Raw genomic sequence first — 21,959 nt, forward strand, 5'->3', positions numbered from 1 at the left:
CATAGAAATAGACGTGGGATGTTCCCCAATGCTGGAAGGGGGGGGGCTTGTGTGAAAATATTTGGGAACCCTTGTTTTAAATAATCCCACTCCTCACCAAAAATTAAAAAACGTTCCTAAACAACACTTGCACTTGACTCCTCCTAGCTCTGACTTTTCTGATAACTACTTTATTGAGGAAATGAGTACTTACTATACTTGTGATGTGTGGTTGTCCCACCTAGCTATTGTAAGAATAATGTACTGTAAATTGCTCTGGATAAGTGTCTGCTAAATTACTAAAAACGTAAAAAATGAAAGCAATCCACTCTCGCCCAGTTCCATTTCTGTCCCTTGTCCCTTCTCCTAAAACCAATCACCCAGATTTCAGATGACTAGTAATATCAGATCTGTGAAGGGCGAAGGAGACGAGACGGTGTTTTAGGAAAGACGGAAGCTATATGAACTGAATTTGAATCAGACCTGTAAAATACACACGTCACCCCAACCCATATGATACATTTGTCTGTTGCTGTGTTTCGGGGGCGAGTACTCAAACGACTGGATTATTCGAGAAATGGGTGGAGACAATCGTGAGATTATAAATACTTGTTGGGCTGCGATTCGTCCCACCTTCCACACACTCACGATCTGGCAAATCCTCGACCATCGCTGGGGCTTTAACGAAAGCAGTGTGTCAAACAACGGTGTTTACGCTGGAGCTCTGAAAAAAGACAAGAGGGTAAATTAAACGTAGTTTGTCGATAAGAGGCTCTTTACTTTTGCTTGACGTCCTTTCTGCTCGGCGTTAAGCGGAATGAATGCTTCTGGCGGTGGTTTATTGACAGCGTTAGCATAGCTACAGTAACAGTTAACGTTAGCTATCTGTCTAGCCAAGTCGATTAATTGACTTAAAATGTCATATAATAAGCGTGAAACAATATGGTTTTTGTCGGGTGACATTAGTATTTAATTATGGGTAGGATATTGATGTAATTGATTGATTTTTAGCTAGCTAGTTGACTAACTGCGTATTCGTGTTACTGTCCAGTGTTTTCTTCTAGTCTGACTAGTGTTCATTATAGCGTGTTTTTAATGTCAGACAACCGGCCATGCTGCCATACTTGTGAACTAAGTATTCTTAAATTGTTTCACCGCATATCTATCTTGATCTATGGTTTAGGCTATTATTGACCACTATTCCCGATTGTTGTCTAACGTTATGATATACTTGTTTTTAACAGTGCTCCGGTTAAGCCCTGCATCATCTTGACCAGAGAACGCAGGGATCATTTGCTTCAGTCTCTAAAGAAACATTTTGTTTCGGGAGAGGGTACAATTTGATAGTACTTACATGCTGCAGCCGCCATCAGTCCTTCATAATAATCTTTAATCGATGCAAAATGGTGCAAAATAAGATTACCGAAGTCACTGGATTCCATCGCTCTTTCAAGGTTAGTTAACGTTGCAGTTTCTATTAGGTTGTGTTGGTTACAAGATGTGGGACTAGGCTGCATCTTGCAATATGTAACCACATTATTCTATATTTAATGACGTCCGTCTTCACATTTGGGTGACAAACGTGTGTCCTTGCCACGAATGTTCAGACTTCACAAGTGCAAATATGGGTAATGACTGAGTTGTCTAGGGAACGGGTCTACTTGGACAATGTTAACTGGCACAACAGATTGATTGTAATTTGGTTTAGATGCTGTTATTGGATATGAAGCCTTGGTACAAGTGGGCAGTGCACATAATTTTTCACTGGACACTGTCAGCTGTGAAATTCTTTCCAATATTGTAGTGGATGCCATGAGTCCATGGCCACTGGAGCTAATGGGTTGATCATTTAATCAGTCTTATGGGTCATTTTGAATGCTGAACTGTTATTAGTTGAAATTCACACATGTGTTCTCATCTAGGGCCCAAATCCCTTTGCTGGTGATGAATTCACAAATGGTTCCCTCCTTAATTCAGACTTCAATTTTGATTTGTCAAATAGACATGGTAAGTGTGTTCCTTTTTTTGTTGTTTTTACTAATCACTTACTCCAAGAGGCCAATGTCAGCATCCTGGGACACCAACTCGGTAGTAGCATTTCCTATGTTAAGTAGCACCCTAGTATTCATACAGATGTTTCTGATTGTGTAGATATTACCTCCAGCAAGCCTATTGACATCCCTGATGCCAAGAAGAGAAATAAGAAGAAAAAGCGTTGCAGGGCAACTGACAGCTTCTCTGGCCGATTTGAGGGTAATTTTCGATTTGATAGTAATTTTCTTATCTCATCTAAAGGACAGATACTCTAGATTATGGTACAACACATTTAATCTATCTGGTGATTTTTTTAAATTTTTAATATAAATTTGTCCCACCAGATGTCTACAGCCTGCAGTCAGAGGTACTTGGAGAGGGGGCTTATGCAAGGGTACAGACCTGCATCAACCTCATCACCAATAAAGAATATGCTGTCAAGGTAAGATGTTTCTCATGCTGCACAAGTTCTCTAAAAATGAACCCCAATATAATTTGTGCCTGAACATGTTATTGTCTTGAGTGGTTTGTTTCAAATTTGTAAATGAGGATGTTTTTTTTTAGGAATGGTTGAAAGCTCTTCCAGGATATTGTGTCCCTCAGAGGATAATGTTTGAAGTGTGTCACGCTCCTGACAAGGGCCTGTGACTGCTGTCATCTTACATTTCACTTCCTTGCTGCTTTGGCATGTGATCAATATGAAGATAACTGCACATGGTCACCTGATCATTAGCCCCACTGGGAGGAATTGCTATGGAAATGTAGACCCTGAATCAATTGAATGGTTTTAGTGGTATAACCTATAGATACACTTGAGGGTGTGGACTACATCAATGTCCTCTCCGGCATATACATTTGTAGCATGTACTCTTGGAAATGTACTTGTTTGGGACATTGTTCAATTCCCTAGACAGATGTCGTCATGTTTGTTCTGTTCAGCCTTTTGAAACGGATGTCTGAGGCTCTCACTCAGTGTTATGATTCTGCTGTGGTTTTATGGGCACTGGGGGCCTAGCTACTGCTAGCACATAAACTTCTCAGTGTTTTTCTGACTCTGCCAGCCAATCCGAGCCAGCGGAAGGCTACATCCACCCCCTCTCTTTACTCTCATTCGTCAGCCAGGCTCCTAGTGGTGAGAACATTGTGTACTGGCAGCAGTGCCAAAACATGTTGAGGGTTATGACCTAGGGTGTTTACACTTTTTTCTGTTCCTCTAGAATAAAAAAAGAATAAAAAATTACATGAAGGGATGCAGATTGAAAATGTTTTGGATTCCTGTGCCTTGCTGCTTTTGCTCTCTTTTGCCTTGAGCAAGTAAATGTTGTGAAATTCAATTTTGGCAGTTTTTCACTTTGCAGAAGTGTCGTAAGATTTAGTTTGTTCCATATTTTGTATGGATTCCTTGTATACTGTTGTATACTGTTACTTTTGCATCCAGTATATTAATGGTATTTGTTCCCTTTCTAATAAACATACGGGTGTTAAATAGTTTACTATAGAGGAATCCTTCGAGGAGGATTCTATGGGGAGGGGTGTGGGAGAACCAATGACTCGAGGTCTAGGCGGGGACTTCAACTGCCCAGATGTCCTTGCCAGCCACCCCTCCCCCTCTCGACAGCTGGATGGGGGGCTGGGGCTCCTGGTGTTGCAATCCCAACAAAATCCAAAGCTGCAGGAAAACGATCTCAAAGGGAAGGGGCCTGCCTGGCTAGCTGCGTCCTTGGGTCCTGCATAAGGATTGCTCCTGGGCGTTCATGCATTTGATTTACAAACCTGCAGTATGACTCAATGGGGCCCTCCTAAAGCCACGCTGTGGGGATTTATAGCCCCTGGAGGTGATCGGTGACTGTTTGCAACAGGGCAGTAAAACCCCCACAACCCTCCAAGGACAAAGGGCGCTCACCCCCACAGCGTTAGCTCTTCATTTAGCTGTCAATTTTTCCATTATCAGTTAATCGATACTGGTGTCTGCTCTGCTACATGTAGGCTACTCGTTGGAGGTTGTGATCAGGAGAAAGTCACTGGTTGGGTGCAGACTCTTTTTAAAATAGTCCCTTAGGCTTTGGGAACACACAGGCCCCTAATCCCAGACAGTCATTGTGCTCTGACCCCGGTGGAGTTCAATGGCAGCCCTAATCCATCTAGCAGGAAGAGCGTCACGTACACCCTCAGACAATGAGGGGGTGGCTGGAAAATTCAGGCCTTTTCTTTTGGTGTCAGCAGTCTCCCTTGGCTGCGCAACAAGCTGGGCTGCCGGGCAGCAACTCACAGCAGCACTCAAACTATATTTAGTCGTTGCTCTATTGTCAATACAACTCTTTGGGAACCCTTTGCCTTGTAATTTCACGGCACAAGCATGGAAGGTTGGAATATGGTATACAATATTTAGAGGTGTGGGGCCTCTATTCTCCACCCGTTGGCTCTCTGGGTGGGTAGGCACTTGGCAGACCCCAGAAGTAGGTTAACCCTTCATCCTAACTGTGCCTTAAGATTGGAAGGTGAGAAGTGAACCTAAGGGCTCAATGGTATATTTCCAGTCCTTACAGTATATTAATAGGATTTTATGCATTGTTACCCCAGTGGAATTAACCCAGACTTCTCCATTCCAGATCATTGAGAAGAGACCCGGTCACAGCCGCAGTCGCGTCTTCAGGGAGGTGGAGATGCTGTACCAGTGCCAGGGTCACAGGTAAGATTACTACTTAGATGCCCAACCACAGGGACTTCTGAATAATATATTTTAGTGGAAAGCGGCTTACCTCATTAGACCTTCATGGCACTTTAAATGAGCAATGCCCTGAGCAAAGTCTTTATAATTATTCAATAAATTCCTTGACTAAAGAATCTCTTTAAGTAATGACTGTCGTGTGATTAGTTTTGACCAGTGTCCTGTCCTTCACTGCAGAAACATCCTGGAGCTGGTGGAGTTCTTTGAGGAGGAAGACAAGTTTTACTTGGTGTTTGAAATGCTGAGAGGGGGTGAGTGCTTCTAACAGGGTTTAAAGGCTTTAAAATTAATATGCACCACTTCCTTCTGCATGTTTCTCACATTGAATTTCTTAGTGCGTCTTAATTGGGGTGGAAAAAATCCTGCAGCCTTCTATAAATTCCCTGGTTTTCCAGGAATCCCGGTTAGAGGATTCCTGGAATGAGGAGGAAATCTGGTATCATGCAACCAGGATTTCTGGAAAACCTTGGATTTTATTGAAAGTTACAGGAATTAAGCAACCCTAATCTTAATACAGGCACTTTTAATACACACCAATGTGATCGGGTTGAGCAGGGTAACAAGTGTGGTGTTAACCCGCAGGTACAGTCCTGGCTCACATCCACAGGAGACTACACTTCAGTGAGCAGGAAGCCTGCGTTGTGGTGCAGGACATCGCCAGCGCTCTGGATTTCCTGCATAACAAAGGTAAGTCTGCTACAACCAGGTTGAGCCACAGACCAGGGCTTGCCTGGCAGGCCAAGGGATGGGGTTTCATATGGGGACTGGGAAGGGCGCTGGCATCAGGAGATGGGCTGGCTGGCATTTATCATAAGGGCTTTACAATGCAACTCTAGCTGATCTGGTTTCAGCAGATAAAAGGCTCGGCCCACTAATCTACTTCTGGGTAGAATCACAAATGGTTCAAAGGTCTCGCGTGTTCCCGCAACACCTGGGCTGTTAAGTCAAAGCCATGGTTCCCATGTGATCCCTAGCAGTGGCCCAGGCTGGTCATTTGACACATGTTAAAACACATGCCCCCCCCCCCCCTTCTGTCTATTGCCTAATTATGCATGCATCAGAATGACTCTGCGTTTCATTTTTACAGGAATGGCACATAGAGATCTGAAGCCGGAGAACATCTTATGTGAGCATGCGGACAAAGTACGTTTCCATTTACAGGTGTTCGATTTGTATATATGTGTAGCCACTGGCGTATTGGCCACTCTAATCTGGAAGTATGATTACGCAATAAGGCCGGGTGGGGGTGGGTGGTGTTATATGGCCAATATACCACGGATCATGGCTGTTAATGTCTGGCACAATGCCGAGTGCCTGGACATAGCTCTTAGCTGTGGTATATTGGCCATATATCACAACCCCCCGAGGTGCCTTACTGCTATAAACTGTTTACCAATGTAATTAGAGCAGTAAAAATAACTTTGGTCATACTGTGGTATATGGTCTGAATACTACAGCTGTCAGCCAATCAGTATTCAGGGCTTGATCCACCCAGTTTGATTGGCCATAAATCGCCTTCTGCCATCACTCAATTGAGCCGTAGACCACAACCAGCACCCTGGTCAAATATTTTGAGAAACAGTAGAATTGTTTTGTAACATTTCTAAAACGTGCCCATTTCCCTTCCTTTGTAGATCTCGCCTGTGAAGATCTGTGACTTTGACCTGGGTAGTGGGATCAAGCTAAACAGCGACAGCTCTCCCATCTCCACCCCAGAGCTCCTCACTCCAGTAAGTCTGTCTACTACACTCTGTTCAGCCAGTCTAGTTTTGACTCATGTAAATAGGCCTGTGGCAAGGCTTTGGGCAGGTAACTGGAAATTCTATGGAAAGCAGAGGTGGTGTGGCTATTGGGACATGGTACAGCAAATCCCAAGTGAGGCTTTCTTGTGCCTTTGTCTGAGGCAGGGTGGTTTTACAATTCTGCTCCCTATGTAGATTGGCTTGCCTGTACGGTATTGGACAAGCCCAGGTGGTGTCACTTGCAGGAAGCCCTCTCATTGGGAACCAGGGAGAAGGTGTGCTGGTATCTAAGGCCAGGGACAAAGTTAACTGTCGGCTGGTTTCATTGTGATGATGGGGATTGACTCTCAGCCCGTGTATAAACACACACCTTTGGCACGCTCTCCTATCTGGCAGCTCCTATACTTTGGTATCTGAGAAGCACTTATCAGCGCCATTCAGATTCCTGAAAGTTTAATGTCCACATCCTGCTACTTATCAGTGGAAATGGTGAAGCACCTGTGGCTAGGCCATGATGGGTTAAGCCAAAGTTTCATTAAAAATAAAAACTGCCTTTAAACCCTGACCGGCACAATGTTACTGGAATTCTTCAAATGTAAAGGGCAACTATCCCATTCTGTGCCTCTCCTGTCAGAGGGAGATGGATGTGAGCAGGTGACCCAGATAACCAGGCTAGATAGAGGGAGAAATGTAGGAGGTGGGGGGTTTTCATTGTAACCTGACCTAGCTTGGGTAGCCTGTTGGCAGGCTGACTATTTGTGGGTATTATAGTTTGGCCCATATTGGAGACAGACGGGGTGGTGTAAGTGCTGAGTGGTCTCCTCTGTGATCTTGGGTCTCAGCTCTCAGGGCAGTCTGAGGATGCCCCCCCCCCCCTGGTTTCAGACTGGTCTTTGTTGTGAGAGATTGACCTGGCCCTGGGTCAGACTGATGGACATCTTTGAATAAAGATATGTTGTCATTCATGTGTGAACTAGATATAATATCCTTGAGGCAAGGCTACGGGGAACAGATTGCACGTTTGCGCAGACCGTGAGGCCAAACCATGCTACAGTATGTGGAAGTGGTTGAATGAGAAGCTTATTTTAACAGTAATTGCAACGAGACCATGTCTCCTGTCACTGATCTTCTGCTACATTCCCCTGGTAGCACTTGAGCTGTAACATGCAGAAACTGAAGTAACATTGCCGCCCACCCTCTGGTCTCTGCTCTTGCACTGTAATCTCTACCCACATTCTCACCACACGTGTGCAAGCCTGCATTTCTCTTTGTATTCATAACACAAAAGCCTCATGTCTAACGGTTGTTCTAGATAAATTGCCCTTGTGCCTACTAGCAACTCTGCTTTGATTGGCTGAGCCAGGGGGAGAGTGAAGGAGTGGTGTGTGTGTGTGTGTGTGTACCCAGCACTGCTCATGCGCCTCTCCCTTGTTTTTTCTAGTCTCTGTTCAGGCCATTCTTATCTGATTTTCTTTCTGATATACTTTTCCCCACATCACCACACTTAGTGTGTTATTCCCCAATGTTTCATAGTATTTACACACAAAAAAAACCTTGGTCAACCAAAAGCCGTCCTGTTCTTTCCACCAATCGATTGGTCGAAATGTTTAAATGTATTTTTCTGTGTCATCGACATATGCACTGAGCTTGTCTGCTTTAAGCACACTTGATTAAATAATTAAGACATAAATGACTGCCGCTTGATGGTCAGTTAATTAAAATGACAGCCTGTGACTGGCACATGTTTAAAGAAGTCCGATGTGTGGATGACATTTGACTTATTGTGGAAACTACTGGAGATCAGGGGAAAAGGAGGGTAAAGGCTGAAGTGTTGTGAGCGTTGTGATAAACAGTTGCAGTTAGATTACAATATTCTTTTTCCTGACCATTTGGAACAACTTAAATACTAGTGTCAGTCTGATCTAACAAATGTATAAAGCCTTTATTACAGTAGACTAAACAGTTTCATGCATTCTTGAATTGCGGTTTATTGATTAGACTAATTATTTTAGGCAAACTTTAGTTTAAATTTTTTTTGTTTTTTAATGTGATTGCATTTCAAACCGTAAATGATTGATTCAGTAGCCTATATATTGAAAAACGGGTCTAAGTTAAGGTATTAAGACTGAACAGGACACTCTTAGGCCTACAGCTTGACGGTGATTATACAAGGATACTATACAAAGCCTATTAATGATAACATTATGTATTGTAATCATAATTCTAACAACACTGAGATCAAGAAAAAGGATGGTCTAGGAGCAAGCGCTGCATGTATGTGTTATGAGGTTATGTTAGAAAACAAGTTTGGAACTAGGTAAACACAATTATAACTACCATTCTGTTCTAACAAACATTTTTTGTAAGGCAAGGGCTGTTTTCTCATTGCTGCCTCTGAATTGTTCTCATCCCAATATCCTGGTTAACTTTGCTATTATGCACATAGCAATACAGGGAAAGGTGCCAATTTTACAGTGCACTGAAGATGGTTTCAGAACCGGACAGGGAACACATCCAACATTGGAGTGTACATTTGTTATAAAATATTAGATTTATTGTGTTGCATCATAATTAGATACTATAACCATATAATATTTCCGTATCGTGTCATAGAGTGGACTGTGCCATCCTCTTGGCCTCTGCAATGGAAGTGTCCACTGAGACATGCATGAATCAGACAAGTCCTGTGCACAATGGGATTTATTTATAAGTGCAAATATTCTCTGTTGCCAACAGCCTGTCGACTAACTGGTCTGTCCTATAGAAAGCACCCTTAGGAAATGTTGTGGTTACTGTACTTGTAGCGGTTGAGCCTTAAGGTGGTTTACTTTCAGGGAATGGTCTCTTTTCTGAGAATCATGTTCAAGTGGTTTCCTGGTGTAATCAGGTCTGCATGAGGCTTGTGTGCAGCAGTGAACACATACAGGCATGTGGTGCAACTTAAAGCTTCAATTGAACTTTTTGGGCTTCCTGACAACTCACATTTTGAGTTTTATAGATTTGTCATTCTCATTGAAAGCAAGTCTAAGAAGCGGTAGATCTGCTCTGTGCTCTATTTCTATGCTCCCTGTTTTCTGTCTTTTGATTGTGTACACAAGCTGAATTTCAATATTTTTGGTTAAATGAAAAGGTATTTCATAGTGGTTTAGCTAATACAATGCTTTGTCACACTGGAATTTTAACAAACTGGAAATGGAATTCTGTTTACTGCAGCTTTAAGGGGAATTCACAAGTTTTCTGACTTGTCAGGCGCTGAAGTGCTAATGAAAGACCTCTTTCTTTAAGCGGTCAAGCAAAGGCAGCTGTGTTATGAGTTGACTGGTCATATGGTTAGGAAAGCTCCAGGTTGCGGTGAGGATTTGTTGGCAGAAATCAATGTTGGCTGATTAGCCACCATCTCTGTCACCGCAGGAAGGATTAAAGAGTCAAAGACTGATGAAAGTCTTCAATAGTATTGCAGGAGTATATCTGCTGCTCTACAAATCAGTTGAGCAGAGCTCCCTCACCTTATCATGCCCTGAGCAGTCATAAGCTGGCTACTGGGCTTAGCCATGTTTTTAAAGGGGGCTCTGAAACACGAGTACTCTCTTGATTATCATACACTCATTCCTCCTCAAGCACCTTGGTGAACAAATCTATTTTGTTCCATGATGCTGTTGCTAGGCAGGACAAGCCCATTTTGGTGAGTTCTGATATCAAAATAAATGGTCATTCAAACCTACTTTTTTGTTTTTAGTTTTCTTTAGTCACTTGTCTTAGGATGGTCAATCTCCTGCACAGCAACTCCGCTCCCAACAGTGCAGTTATAAAAAAAATATGGATACGAATAAGAAGTAACTAAAGAGCAGCAGTAAGAAAATAGCGTATGTGTATATAGCTCACACACTGGGTGTGCCGGTAGTCAATGTGCGGGGGCACTGGTTAGTTGAGGTAGTATGTACATGTAGGTAGAGTTCAATTAAAGGGACTATGCATAGATGACGAGAGTGGTGGGGGGGGGGGCAATGCAAATAGTCTGGGTGGTCATTTGTTCAGGAGACCTATGGCTTGGGGGTGGAAGCTGTTTGGAAGCCTCGTGGACCTAGACTTTGCGCTCAGCTACCGCTTGGTGTGGTAGCAGAGAACAGTCTGACTAGGATGGCTGGAGTCGACAAGTTTTGGGGCCTTCCTCTGACACTGCCTGGTATAGAGGTCCTGGATGGCAGGAAGCTTTGCCCCAGTGATGTACTGGGCCATTCGCACTGCCCGCTGTAGTGCCTTGTGGTCGGAGGCCGAGCAGTTGCCATACCAGGCAGTGATGGTGCAGCTGTAGAACCTTTCCAGGATCTAAGGACTTGTGAATGTTGACCTGTCTAAAGGTCTTACTAACATCAGCTGCGGCGATGATCAGTCTTCCGGTACAGCTGGTGCTCTCATGCATGTTTCAGTGTAATTTCCCTCAAAGCGAGAATGAAATAGTTTAGCTCGTCCAGTAGGCTTGCGTCACTGGGCAGCTCTCGGCTTTGCTTCCCTTTGTAGTCTGTAATGGTTTGCAGGCCTTGTCACATCTGTCGAGTGTCGCCGCCGGTGTAGTACGACTCTATCTTAGTCCTGTAGTGACGCTTTGCCTGTTGATGGTTCGTCGGAGGGCATAGCGGGATTTATTATAAGCTTCCGGTTTAGGGTCCCACTCCTTGATAGTGGCAGCTCTAGCCTTTAGCTCAATGCGGCTGCTGCATGTAATTCATGGCTTGACTGCGCCCAGCCCAGAGCTAACTAACCCTGCTGTCTCGGTCTGTTTCCTGCAGTGTGGCTCGGCAGAGTACATGGCCCCTGAAGTGGTGGAGGCCTTCAGCGAGGAGGCCACAAACTATGACAAGCGCTGTGACCTGTGGAGCCTGGGGGTCATCCTCTACATCCTGTTGAGTGGCTACCCACCCTTTGTAGGCCGCTGCGGTAGCGACTGTGGCTGGGATATGGGAGAACCCTGCCACACATGTCAGGTAAGGAAGAAAGCCAAGGCCACCTCTGGCTGACCCAGATTCTTTCATTTGTTTAGTGTGCTTTCCAGAAACCATCCTGTTTGTTTGTGGAATTATGGCATATTCCTAGCTGCACATTAACAAGACTGACTTGCGCACAATTGTGAAATTCAAGCTCTGAGTTTCCTTACTATGTGATGGTAATGAAAGTTCTTTATCACTAGAACATGTTGTTTGAGAGTATCCAGGAAGGGAAGTATGAGTTTCCAGAGAAGGACTGGGCTCACATCTCCTCAAGTGCCAAAGACCTGATCTCCAAACTTCTTGTTAGAGATGCCAAGAACCGCCTGAGTGCCGGCCAGGTTCTGCAGCACCCCTGGGTGCAGGGGGTAAGTCTCACTCTCTACACCCCCCCCCAGGCTCTTTGAATTCTACATACATTTCAGTGGGTAGAATGGGTGGGGTTTCCTTTGTCTAACCACCTGCTAAAACTTTTTTTTTTAGGGATTCTCTGACACACTGCCAACATCCATCCTACCTCAAAGGTTAGTTAATATTTGGGTCCCTGAGTGATATGGGCTATGTTCTTTAGTGTAGTGTAGCCTAGCCTGATCACCTCCATTTATAAGAAAGTACAACTAGTGTAACTAAAATGTCAACTTCTGCATTAAGATTTAAGATTCTTCTACCCTTTCAGGAGCAGTGCCAAGGACCTGACGTTCTTTGCTGGCAAGGCAGTGGCCATGAACCGGCAGCTGGCTGAGCAGGCTGTGATGGCAGAGCAGCAGCAGCTCGACGAGGCTCCCACTGTCATCACAGCCTGCTCCACTTCCATGCACCTCTCCCCTCCATCCAAGTCCAAGCTGTCCAAGCGCAGGCAGAGCCTGCTAAAGACGGGGCCTGTCTCTGCCGCCGAGCTCTGCCAGCTCCTCGCCCCCCTCGTCATCACGTCATCTGCCTGAATCACCGCCTTTGACCAGCCGCACCCACTGAATCGGATCTCCAGATGACCGCTCGCCCTGGCCCCTGCCTCGCCATGGCCCCTGCCTCGCCCTGGCCCCAACTCAACCACACTTTTATTGACTGCAGGCTTGTCCCCCTCTTTAACAGGAGAGACCGCTGCCATGCCTGGCTCCAAAAGTATATTTCTGAGGGCAAAGATGAAGAGCCAGCAGCCCAAATGCACACATGCCCAAAATTCCTGATCAGTGCAGCTCCACGTATGCGTCCTCTATTAATTGAAATGTGATGGCAGTTGGAGAAATGGCTTGAGCTGCGCTGAGAATGAGAAAAGTACAACACTGCTGTGTACACTTTGGACTCTGTTAAATGCTTCACTGCCTTCTGCCCCATAGCAGCACTTGTAAAGCACATTAGCCAGGGCCTGCATACATGGCACATCCAGGCTGAGGGGGGGCCCTTTTCAAGCTGTATTTCTTTTGAGTCTATGGCAGAACGGTTGAACCAAGCTCAGACGCCAAATGACTACCTGTTGTGCTGCTTCCACATGTTATAACTGGATCCACTGTGAATGAAGTTTATCTGGAATGTTCTCCATGTCTGAATGTCCCATCAGCAGATGCATACACGCTGATGCAATGGCCAACATGAAGGGTTTTACATGTGGAGGTATTCAGTGGAAAGAGTTCAGAAGGCTGGAAGCCCAATGCTGCCAGTGTCTGTCGCAGTCCATTGTTTGGATAAATTCCTCTTCAACTGAGCCTCCTCTGTGGAAGGTCTAAGCCCACAGTACAAAATGTTGTGGCTGTGCCCATGAGCCTCTAGTACCAGAGAATGTATCTATAACCAGCCCTTATTACGCTACAATGCAGTTTCATAGATGACATGAATTATGCCAAACTACCAATCGCCATGCATCATTCAATTTTCATCTATTCTTTCTGATATCAGGGAATTCCTCCTGAATTAATACAATGCAATAGGGGTTGAATGAAATGTTGCGCCTGCCTCTGTGGAAGGTGCTTTATGCACTAACCTAAAGTTCTTGGCACATGCAACTCATTTGATACCAGAACATGAACTTTGTTGTCCTGATGCTACCCTCAATAAACATGGAGCAGGAAAATTGCAAATTTGGTTCCCCATGCCAAAGCTTCCCATGCCAAATTAAGTACTAAGTGTTGTCATCAAACTATAAGATGTATTAATGTAAACCTCTAAAGTTATTTGACTGCTATGTAAAGGAAATATGCCATGGCTGTCGTAATAATCTGTCTAATTTAGCAGAGTTAGAAATGCTCATTTTAGCCGACGTGACTTGGCTAACGTATTTAGATTTGTTCAGGGTTTAATCAGGCTTTTCTGTTAAGAGGTTAACCTGCTATTGACCTCGATAATGTGACACCCTCAGAATGATTCCAAATTGCATCACAACTGCAAAAACTTCATTTTGGGAGAAATAATTTTCATTCAACATGGTGACGGAGAAGATGGAAAAGTCTAAATGGCATAGCATTCCAGAAAAGTCTTCCGAGGACATGTAGCTGTATTGAGTTATTTAAAAAGTTAACTATGTTTAACTCCATGTTAATGTTTAACTGTGCCACTTTTTTTTTTTTTACACGTGTTTTTAAGCTTTTATCTTTCGATGTTAACCTCATGCAGGTGCTGTTCAATTGTTCAGGTGGAACACCAGATGTTCCTTTTTTTTAAATTCCTTTTTTTAAAGTGTGAAGTTTTATCTGGAGCTAAATTAATGCCCAGTGACAGTTCTTTTAATGTTATTTTGTAATGCGAAAGTGTTGGCAACAATCTGTTTAGAAACCAGTTTGGCTGTTAGGAAATTGACAAATTATATTAGTGATGGGTTCTCAAGACACTAGCCAATGCCAAAAAGTCATGAAAACAAGTGACAACGTGCGTGTTCTCATCACCAAGGAGTACAACGACTGAACTCATGACTGTCCATGTAGTGTTACCACTACTGCAGTTTGGTTATCTTGGAAGAAATGGCTCCCTTAGTGTCAAAAGGCCCATTATGCTGATTCATGGGACACTGATTGTGATCTTTCTGAAACCTTTCTACCAATGTATGTTTCTGGGGTTTTATGTCTTATAGTAAGACTTACTTGAATTTGTGTATGCAGCTGTTCTTTGTTTGGGGAAACTAACTTGCTATCAAGAATCTGAGAAAAAGCATTAAGCTGCTTAAGGCATTTTTGGGGGGTTTATGAAAATGCCTTTTCAATTGAGTTTCTGCCTGCCTTTTATTTTGTTTCTCTATCAGACAAGTGTCTCTCTATTTTGTTAGGGTTGTGATTCTCCGAAATGCACAGATGTAGTACTTACATCTACGGTGTGTTCTTAGTCATAACCATTTCTACTTTTGCACAATGCAGTAGTTTTGGACTTTCTAAATGATCTTGCAACAATGTGTAAAATGCGACCAACTGGACAGTCATAATCCCCCACTATTTGAATGGTGCTCACAGTGAACGCATTTAAGATTTGAACAACATTGGAACATATGTATAAATATTTCAGTTCGAGGGGAGGTAACGTAAATGTTTATCTACGTGGTTCTCTACTCAAGCCTTCTTTGGAGTTGTTGCCCCTTGTTTTTAACTCTTTTTGTCCCAGCCCAAAATATTAACAGGATTTTTATTTTATTTTTTACAAATCATAATTCTGAGACATTGAATTGAAATAAGCACTTTACTGTAACATGGGACTGATTTGCAGTTCACGCAAAGAAACATGACTTGCAGAATTTTTTTTTTTTTTTTTTCTAAATACAATAAATTGCTTTGAACAAGTATTCTCCACTTATTCTGCTATTTGTCTGAGGAATGGTTAGAAGCCTCTGGGCCAGTTCAACAATGTAACTGATGAACCATTCCAACATGTTTTCACTTGTAAACTGGCACAATCACCATAGTTTTACTCTTGCCAGTTCATCACTTGGCCAAGGCTTGAGTCTTGATCAATTGTATTGTAAATGGCTCTCAGATACAACTCAGAGAAAAGACACGTGCTCTTTGCTTGGGGGCAAGGTTGATAGTAATATTTACTATCAACCTAGTCACATGTAATTGGTTTGGTCCAGAGTCTGAGGTGTTAAGGATTCATGACTGTCTATACACAAGGCAAGTGATGCAACTCACTGCAAGTGCTGCCCCTGTTTCCCCAGGAGGTCTGGCAGTGTTGCTTATCAACCCAGGGGCTGGGGACACTGAATTCCTGTTAATACTCAGCACACTAGTCATATGGTCAATCTGATACTGCAATTTTCCATTTGCTCAACAGAATGCAGAAAAGGAATGTCGACTTAAGTCCTAAAATATCTTCTATTACATAAGATGCACTACTAACCGATTGCGTAAACATCACCAGGGATTTCAAGGAAATGATGCAATGTTATTTTGCTTGGAGCGGAGTTATATCTGGCTCGGTGTGTCAGAGCATTGCTCAAATTGAGTCTTCCCCCTAGTGTTGATATTAAAAACTACTCCAGCTCACCTAAAAAATACTGCACACAACCAAATGGGTGTTTATTTGATATGTGGGTCAAAATAAACTAAGAGCAAACCTGTGGAGCAAGATACACTTCTCCCTTCAGGACTGCTGTGGGAGTTCTGATGTTTGTTACTCAGTTCTGTGAGGACGTTGATGACATCGGCTCCACAGGGACATCCTTGGAAGCTGCTGGAGGGTGTCTCTTGTCCAGGTTTTTGGCCTCAGGAACCTCTGCCTTCAGAGAGTCCATTATCAGTTTTGGGTAACCCCAGTTCTTGTGAGTTTTCTTTTTCCTCACATTGCACTCTAAAGCCTCTTTCTGTTCGTCAATCAAAAAGGGCATGTCACTTGTCACTACCTCAATGTCATACTTGGGCTTTGGGAAAACCCTGTTGGGATCCATTTTTGGTGCCTTGGGTATGAGGGCATTAAGAGATTCCTGCAGACCCCAGAGGTGTTGGATTTTTTTGCGTTTGATGTGGAACTCTAGCTTGTCTCTCATTCCTTTGCTGATAAGTGCCTTAGAACAATTCAATTCAAACTCTACCTCTGACACTTCTTTAGGCTGAGGAGTTTCTTTGGGTGTGATCAGTTCCATAGACTTGCTGAAGATGGTAGGTGCTCTCAATGCATTTGCTAAATGCTTCTGTTTCAGGTTAATCTCAAGAAGTTTAATGGATGCCTTTCTCATGAATAAAATATTTTTCACTCTGGGTATAGGGATGCGCATACCTGGTCCGACTAGCTTCTTTACCAACCTCTTCGGAGGAACCCTTCCCTGTGGCATAGACAATCTAATTTCCAGGCACTTGCTCTTCAGTTCTATTTCAAATTTGGTCCTGGGATAAGTTTTGCTAACTTCCAACGCATCGGTTTGAGTGGATGTATCTATGACAAGAACACTGCTACATACACCTTCCTCAGTAGAATAATCAGACTGACTTGATGCTGCAGAGAGGGATTTCTCCCCCTCTGTTTCCAGTGATGTTACTGTTAGTGGCCCTATCTCATCCTGAAGTTGTTGGCAAGTGATCAGAGGCTGGGAAATTGTTTCAGCGTTACTGTCTATAATCAGATTTCTGTTGTCCATACTCTTATATCTCTGATACTTAGCGCCTTCTGACTTAAAGCCTTTTATATACTTCAAAGCAAGCTTGGGAAGAGCCCACTGCTTTTTTATCACTTTATGCTTCACATGACACTCAAGTCTGTTCCTTATCTCCTGGGGGAGGAATGGGGTTTCTACACCATGGAAATCCAACTGAACTGGCTGTGGTGTGACCTCCTCGGCTGCCGTCTTCTCCAGGGAGTCTGAGTAGAGAGTAGGCACTCCCAGTAGGTGGTGTAGTCGGTTTTGCTTCAGAGTCATCTCAAGGAAATCCGTTGTTTCCTCTCCAATCATACGGATTAAAAATGATCTCGGCTTGGGATATGCAAAAAGATGGACAAAACATTGAGGACAAGGAGTCTTCTTCACCAACCCTGGACATAATTTCAAACCTAAGGGTTTGCTAGATGTTCTGGTCTCCATCTTTTCCCGTTTCAGATCTTTCAGACCATTGATTGCCACCTGGGATATAAGAGTAGTGTTATCTTTTTTAAATGTGGTCTTTGCGTTGTCGTGCTGGTTGGGATCTGTAACTTTGTCACATACCATTGGTTTATGATTTTCCTCTTCAACAATTAAAATAATTTCAGGAATCCTCTTTGTGGCCTGCTTCAGTCTTTCTGGGAGTAGCATCCCAATAACTCGAACCAACAATATGGCACGTCTCCATAACCTGCGTATGATCTTTCGGCGGATGCTGTGCTCTAAATTGTGCCTCCCTTGCATTTTTACTGACAGTGGGTTATTCAACTCTGACCTGCCAGCGGGACCTTTGTTAGTAAAGGATGGCTCATCTTTAGAAACCACTGGTGTAGCATGGACTGTTTCACTCATCTCAGACACAAGAGTAGATGGATTGGATGTTGAGCTGAAAGAGGACCAGGAGGTAAATGAGCTGATAGAATCAGATGACCCCATAATGTTCAGAGGCCAAAAGCTGTGCTCCGTCTCACTGCTGGTGGCGGTGTCGTTTCTGGACTCTGGAGTGTCCACTCTGATGTTGACGCACCTGTCACCATCGTTGTTGCACAGGTGCATAGACCCACACTTTTTGCAGTCAGACGGTAACTCGACATGACGTTTGGAGGAAAATAAAGGTTTTCTCTTTGTTTCCAATTCACTGGCCCTGTCGTAGAAAAAGTCATATTCATTGTCGTATTCAGAGTCACATTTAGTAGCAGGGCTATAATCTGGGCTGGAGTCGAGATAGGAATCTGGAGGCTGCCTCCGCCGTGGCTTCCTCTGTCTTCTGCTCCCACAGCTGACCTTGTACACAGTGTTCTCCGGAAGATCATCCAGTTCCTTCACATGGTCTACGCAGCTACTGTATAGAGTGTAGCGCTGGGTGGTCAAATCCTTCAGCATGTCCCTTGTGAGAAAAGATACCACTGATATAAAAATAAAATAAAGACAAGAAATGAATGAAATTCCTCAAGTGTTGGCTAGAGCACACACACAGACTCTCGCTCGAGGCTGGTGGGAGGGGCTATAGGAGGATGGGCTCGTTGTAATGTCTGGAATAGAATTAATAGAATGAGCCCAACGTGTGGTTTCCATACAGTACCAGTCAAAAGTTTGGACACACCTACTCATTCAAGGGTTTTTCTTTATTTATACTCTTTTCTACATTGTAGAATAATAGTGAAGACCTCAAAACTATGAAAAAACACATATGGATTCATGTAGTAACCAAAAAAGTCTAAAACAAATCAAAATATAATTAAGATTTGAGATTCTTCAAAGTAGCCACCCTTTGCCTTGATGACAGCTTTGCACACCCTTGGCAGTCTCTAAACCAGCTTCACCTGGAATGCTTTTCCAACAGTCTTGAAGGAGTTCCCACATATGATGAGCACTTGTTGGCTGCTTTTCCTTCACTCTGTGGTCTAACGCATCCCAAACCATCTCAATTGGGTTGATGGTCGGGTGATTGTGAAGGTCATCTGATGCAGCACTCCACCACTCTCCTTCTTGGTCAAATAGCGCTTACACAGTCTGGAGGTGTGCTGGATCATTGTCCTGTTGAAAAACAAATTATAGTCTCACTAAGCTCAAACCAGATGGGATGGTGTATCGCTGCAGAATGCTGTGGCCTTGAATTCTAAATAAATAACTTAGTGTCACCAGCAAAGCACCATTACACCTCTTCCTCCATGCTTCATGGTGGGAACCACACATGCGGAGATCATCCGTTCAGCTACTCTCCGTCTCACAAAGACACGGCAGTTGGAACCAACAATCTAAAATTTGGACTCATCAGACCAAAGGACAGATTTCCACCAGTCTAATGTCCATTGCTCATGTTTCTTGGCCCAAGCAAGTATTTTATTCTTATTGGTGTCCTTTAGTAGTGGTTTCTTTGCAGCAATTCAACATTGAAGGCCTGATTCAACCAGTCTCCTCTGAACAGTTGATGTTGAGATGTGTCTGTTACTTGAACTCTGTGAAGCATTTATTTGGGCTGCAATTTCTGAGGCTGGCAACTCTAATGAACTTATCCTCTGCAGCAGAGGTAACTCTGGAACTTCCATTCCTGTGGTGGTCCTCATGAGAGCCAGTTTCATCATAGCTTGATGATTTTTGCGACTGCACTTGAAGAAACTTTCAAGAAAGTTCTTAATTTTCCGCATTGACTAACCTTCATGTCTTAAAATAATGATGGACTGTCATTTCTCTTTGCTTATTTTGTTGTTTCTCTTGCCATAATATGGACTTGGTCTTTTAACAAATAGGGATATCTTCTGTATACCACCCGTACCTTGTCACAACACAACTGACTCCACAAATTAACCTTTTAAAAGGCACACCTGTTAATTGAAATGCATTCAGGGTGACTACTTCATGAACCTGGTTGAGAGAATGCCAAGAGTGTGCAAAGCTGTCATCAAGGCAAAGGGTGGCTAATTTGAAGAATATCAAACATAAACAATATTTTGATTTGTTTACCACTTTTTTGGTTACTACATGATTCCATATGTGTTATTTCATAGTTTTGATGTCTTCACTATTATTTTACAATGTAGAAAATTGTTTTAAAAAAAGAAGATAACTGGAATGAGTAGATGCTTCCAAACTTTCGAATGGTACTGTATGTACCGTTTCATTAATTAAATTCCAGAGACAACAATGAGCTCATCCTCATATAGCTCCTCCCACCAGCCGCCTCTGTCACTCACACACAAACATGTTTCTAAACTTACAAAAAATCTGAGTCATCATCGTCATCATTTCCTCTCCATAGATCCCATAAGCACCACAGTATGATGCCCGAGCAGAACAAAAACCCAACGGTCTTGACAAGGATTGTCACATCAAGACCTAGGAACAGAGGCCGAGAAGAGAAATTCTCACCGTTCCTGAAATAATGATTTGCTGTAGCAAACATACTGGCGATGGAAGCTATCATCTAGGCCTGCTACATTTAGTGTTCAGCATTTGCCCCGTTAATGGCGCGTTTTAAGGTTGGTTTAACCGTGAGCAAATGTAGCAAGAGCATAAAGTGGACCGCTCTAATCATGATTATAATGCTACAGTTAAAGCGTCATAAACTATTGCGTAATGCGTTCTAATTTGTGACACAGTTGACACAAAAGCCATTTAAAGCAGATCAATTAAGGTCACTAATTTAGTACGGAACTCCCCTCACCTTGTCGTCTAGGTCTTATTTAATAGGAAAAAACAAAAACCGTCAGACATTCGGCCCCCCGTGTAATGACTTTACCCTGTTCTATCCTAATTAATCGATCGGCTTGACGCGCAGGTGCACTACAGGCTATAAATGAGGAGAGTTTACTTTGTATGAGCGAGTTGATGGCTGAGTTGGCGCTCAGGAAGTGTGTGTGTGTGTGTGTGTGTGTGTGTGTGTGTGTGTGTGTGTGTGTGTGTGTGTGTGTGTGTGTGTGTGTGTGTGTGTGTGTGTGTGTGTGTGTGTGTGTGTGTGTGTGTGTGTGTGTGTGTGTGTGTGTGTGTGTGTGTGTGTGTGTGTGTGTGTGTGTGTGTGTGTGTGTGTGTGTGTTTCTGTTTCTTCCATCCCTCCCATAAATATACTGGTGTCCTCCCCATTATGTAGGCGTATTTTGTTAACAGAGGGAGCTTTGATTTATATGTTTCTAGCTCAGGCTCATACAGAGACTCATCAATGCTTTTATTACAAGCATACTTGACTGTTGTAATACTCCCCTGTCTGGTCTACCCAAGCAAGCCATTGGTCAACTGCAAAACATATAGAATGCTGCAAAATGGGTACTGACCAAGACCAGATGGAAAACAATCATTACACCGGTTTTAATATCTCTGCACTGATTACCTGTGAGTTCTAGAATTACTTGTAAGGGTATTCGATTGTTTTTTTTTAAATCAATCCATGATTGTGAACCCCAATACATGTCAGACATGCTTTAAAGTTATGTACCCAGGAGGTCCCTCAGGCACTGGGCATTTAACTATCCCAAAGCCAAGGACCAAGAGGCAATTGAGAGGCAGCCTTTATGCCCCCAACTTCTGAAATAGCCTGCCAGAGAACCTGATGGGTGTGGACACTGGAGATATTTTGAAAAGATCTTAAAACACACCATTTTAGCTTTTCATTTCCGTAGTGTGATTTTTGTTTGTTTGTTGTCTGTTTATTAATTGAGTTTCATAGGCTCTTATGTTTGAGTAGTAAACATATGTTTTTATTTGAATTGTATTAGTTATTTTTCCCTGTGAAGCGTGTTGAGTTAATGTTTGTAATGTTCTATAAATAAAGCTTGATTTGATATGGTTAGGCTAGGTTGATTTTATAGACCATATCCTACATTGTAGCCCTATTAGGCCTAAATGTTGTGCCTAATGTCTCTTGTACAATTTTGGCTACAAAAACCTGCTTGAATCAGACTAAACGCACAGGTATTTTGATGCGATATCAGGCATTTGATAGCCCATTTGGGGTT

At 43.2% G+C, this 21,959-nt stretch overlaps 2 protein-coding genes across 2 annotated transcripts; one reads left to right on the top strand and one right to left on the bottom strand.

Annotated features, from left to right (window-relative positions):
- Window positions 1-512: 512 nt before the first annotated feature.
- On the top strand, window positions 513-15,222 carry LOC124037728 (MAP kinase-interacting serine/threonine-protein kinase 2-like). The gene is made up of 14 exons (XM_046352724.1): window positions 513-721; window positions 1,224-1,433; window positions 1,902-1,986; window positions 2,131-2,232; window positions 2,358-2,455; window positions 4,623-4,702; window positions 4,919-4,992; window positions 5,324-5,428; window positions 5,829-5,884; window positions 6,376-6,471; window positions 11,271-11,465; window positions 11,669-11,833; window positions 11,949-11,989; window positions 12,142-15,222. Exons 2-14 carry the CDS (start codon window positions 1,383-1,385, stop codon window positions 12,404-12,406), a joined length of 1,413 nt encoding a protein of 470 aa, XP_046208680.1. The 5' UTR covers window positions 513-721; window positions 1,224-1,382; the 3' UTR covers window positions 12,407-15,222.
- LOC124037727 lies at window positions 15,215-20,643 on the bottom strand. Its single transcript, XM_046352723.1, has 2 exons — window positions 20,229-20,643; window positions 15,215-18,397 (listed from the first exon to the last, which is right to left on the bottom strand). Exons 1-2 carry the CDS (start codon window positions 20,432-20,434, stop codon window positions 16,054-16,056), a joined length of 2,550 nt encoding a protein of 849 aa, XP_046208679.1. The 5' UTR covers window positions 20,435-20,643; the 3' UTR covers window positions 15,215-16,053.
- Between the last annotated feature and the right edge of the window lie 1,316 nt (window positions 20,644-21,959).

This window comes from Oncorhynchus gorbuscha, linkage group LG06 (genome assembly GCF_021184085.1).
Source record: "Oncorhynchus gorbuscha isolate QuinsamMale2020 ecotype Even-year linkage group LG06, OgorEven_v1.0, whole genome shotgun sequence".
Lineage (NCBI taxonomy): Eukaryota > Metazoa > Chordata > Actinopteri > Salmoniformes > Salmonidae > Oncorhynchus > Oncorhynchus gorbuscha.

Coding starts and splice junctions, on each gene's coding strand:
- LOC124037728 (XM_046352724.1), top strand. CDS start 1,383: ATGGTGCAAAATAAGATTACCGAAGTCACTGGATTCCATCGCTCTTTC. Junction 2,233..2,357: donor CTTCTCTGGCCGATTTGAGG/GTAATTTTCGAT, acceptor TTGTCCCACCAG/ATGTCTACAGCCTGCAGTCA. Junction 4,703..4,918: donor TACCAGTGCCAGGGTCACAG/GTAAGATTACTA, acceptor CCTTCACTGCAG/AAACATCCTGGAGCTGGTGG.
- LOC124037727 (XM_046352723.1), bottom strand. CDS start 20,434: ATGATAGCTTCCATCGCCAGTATGTTTGCTACAGCAAATCATTATTTC. Junction 18,398..20,228: donor GATGATGACTCAGATTTTTT/GTAAGTTTAGAA, acceptor TTTTCTCACAAG/GGACATGCTGAAGGATTTGA.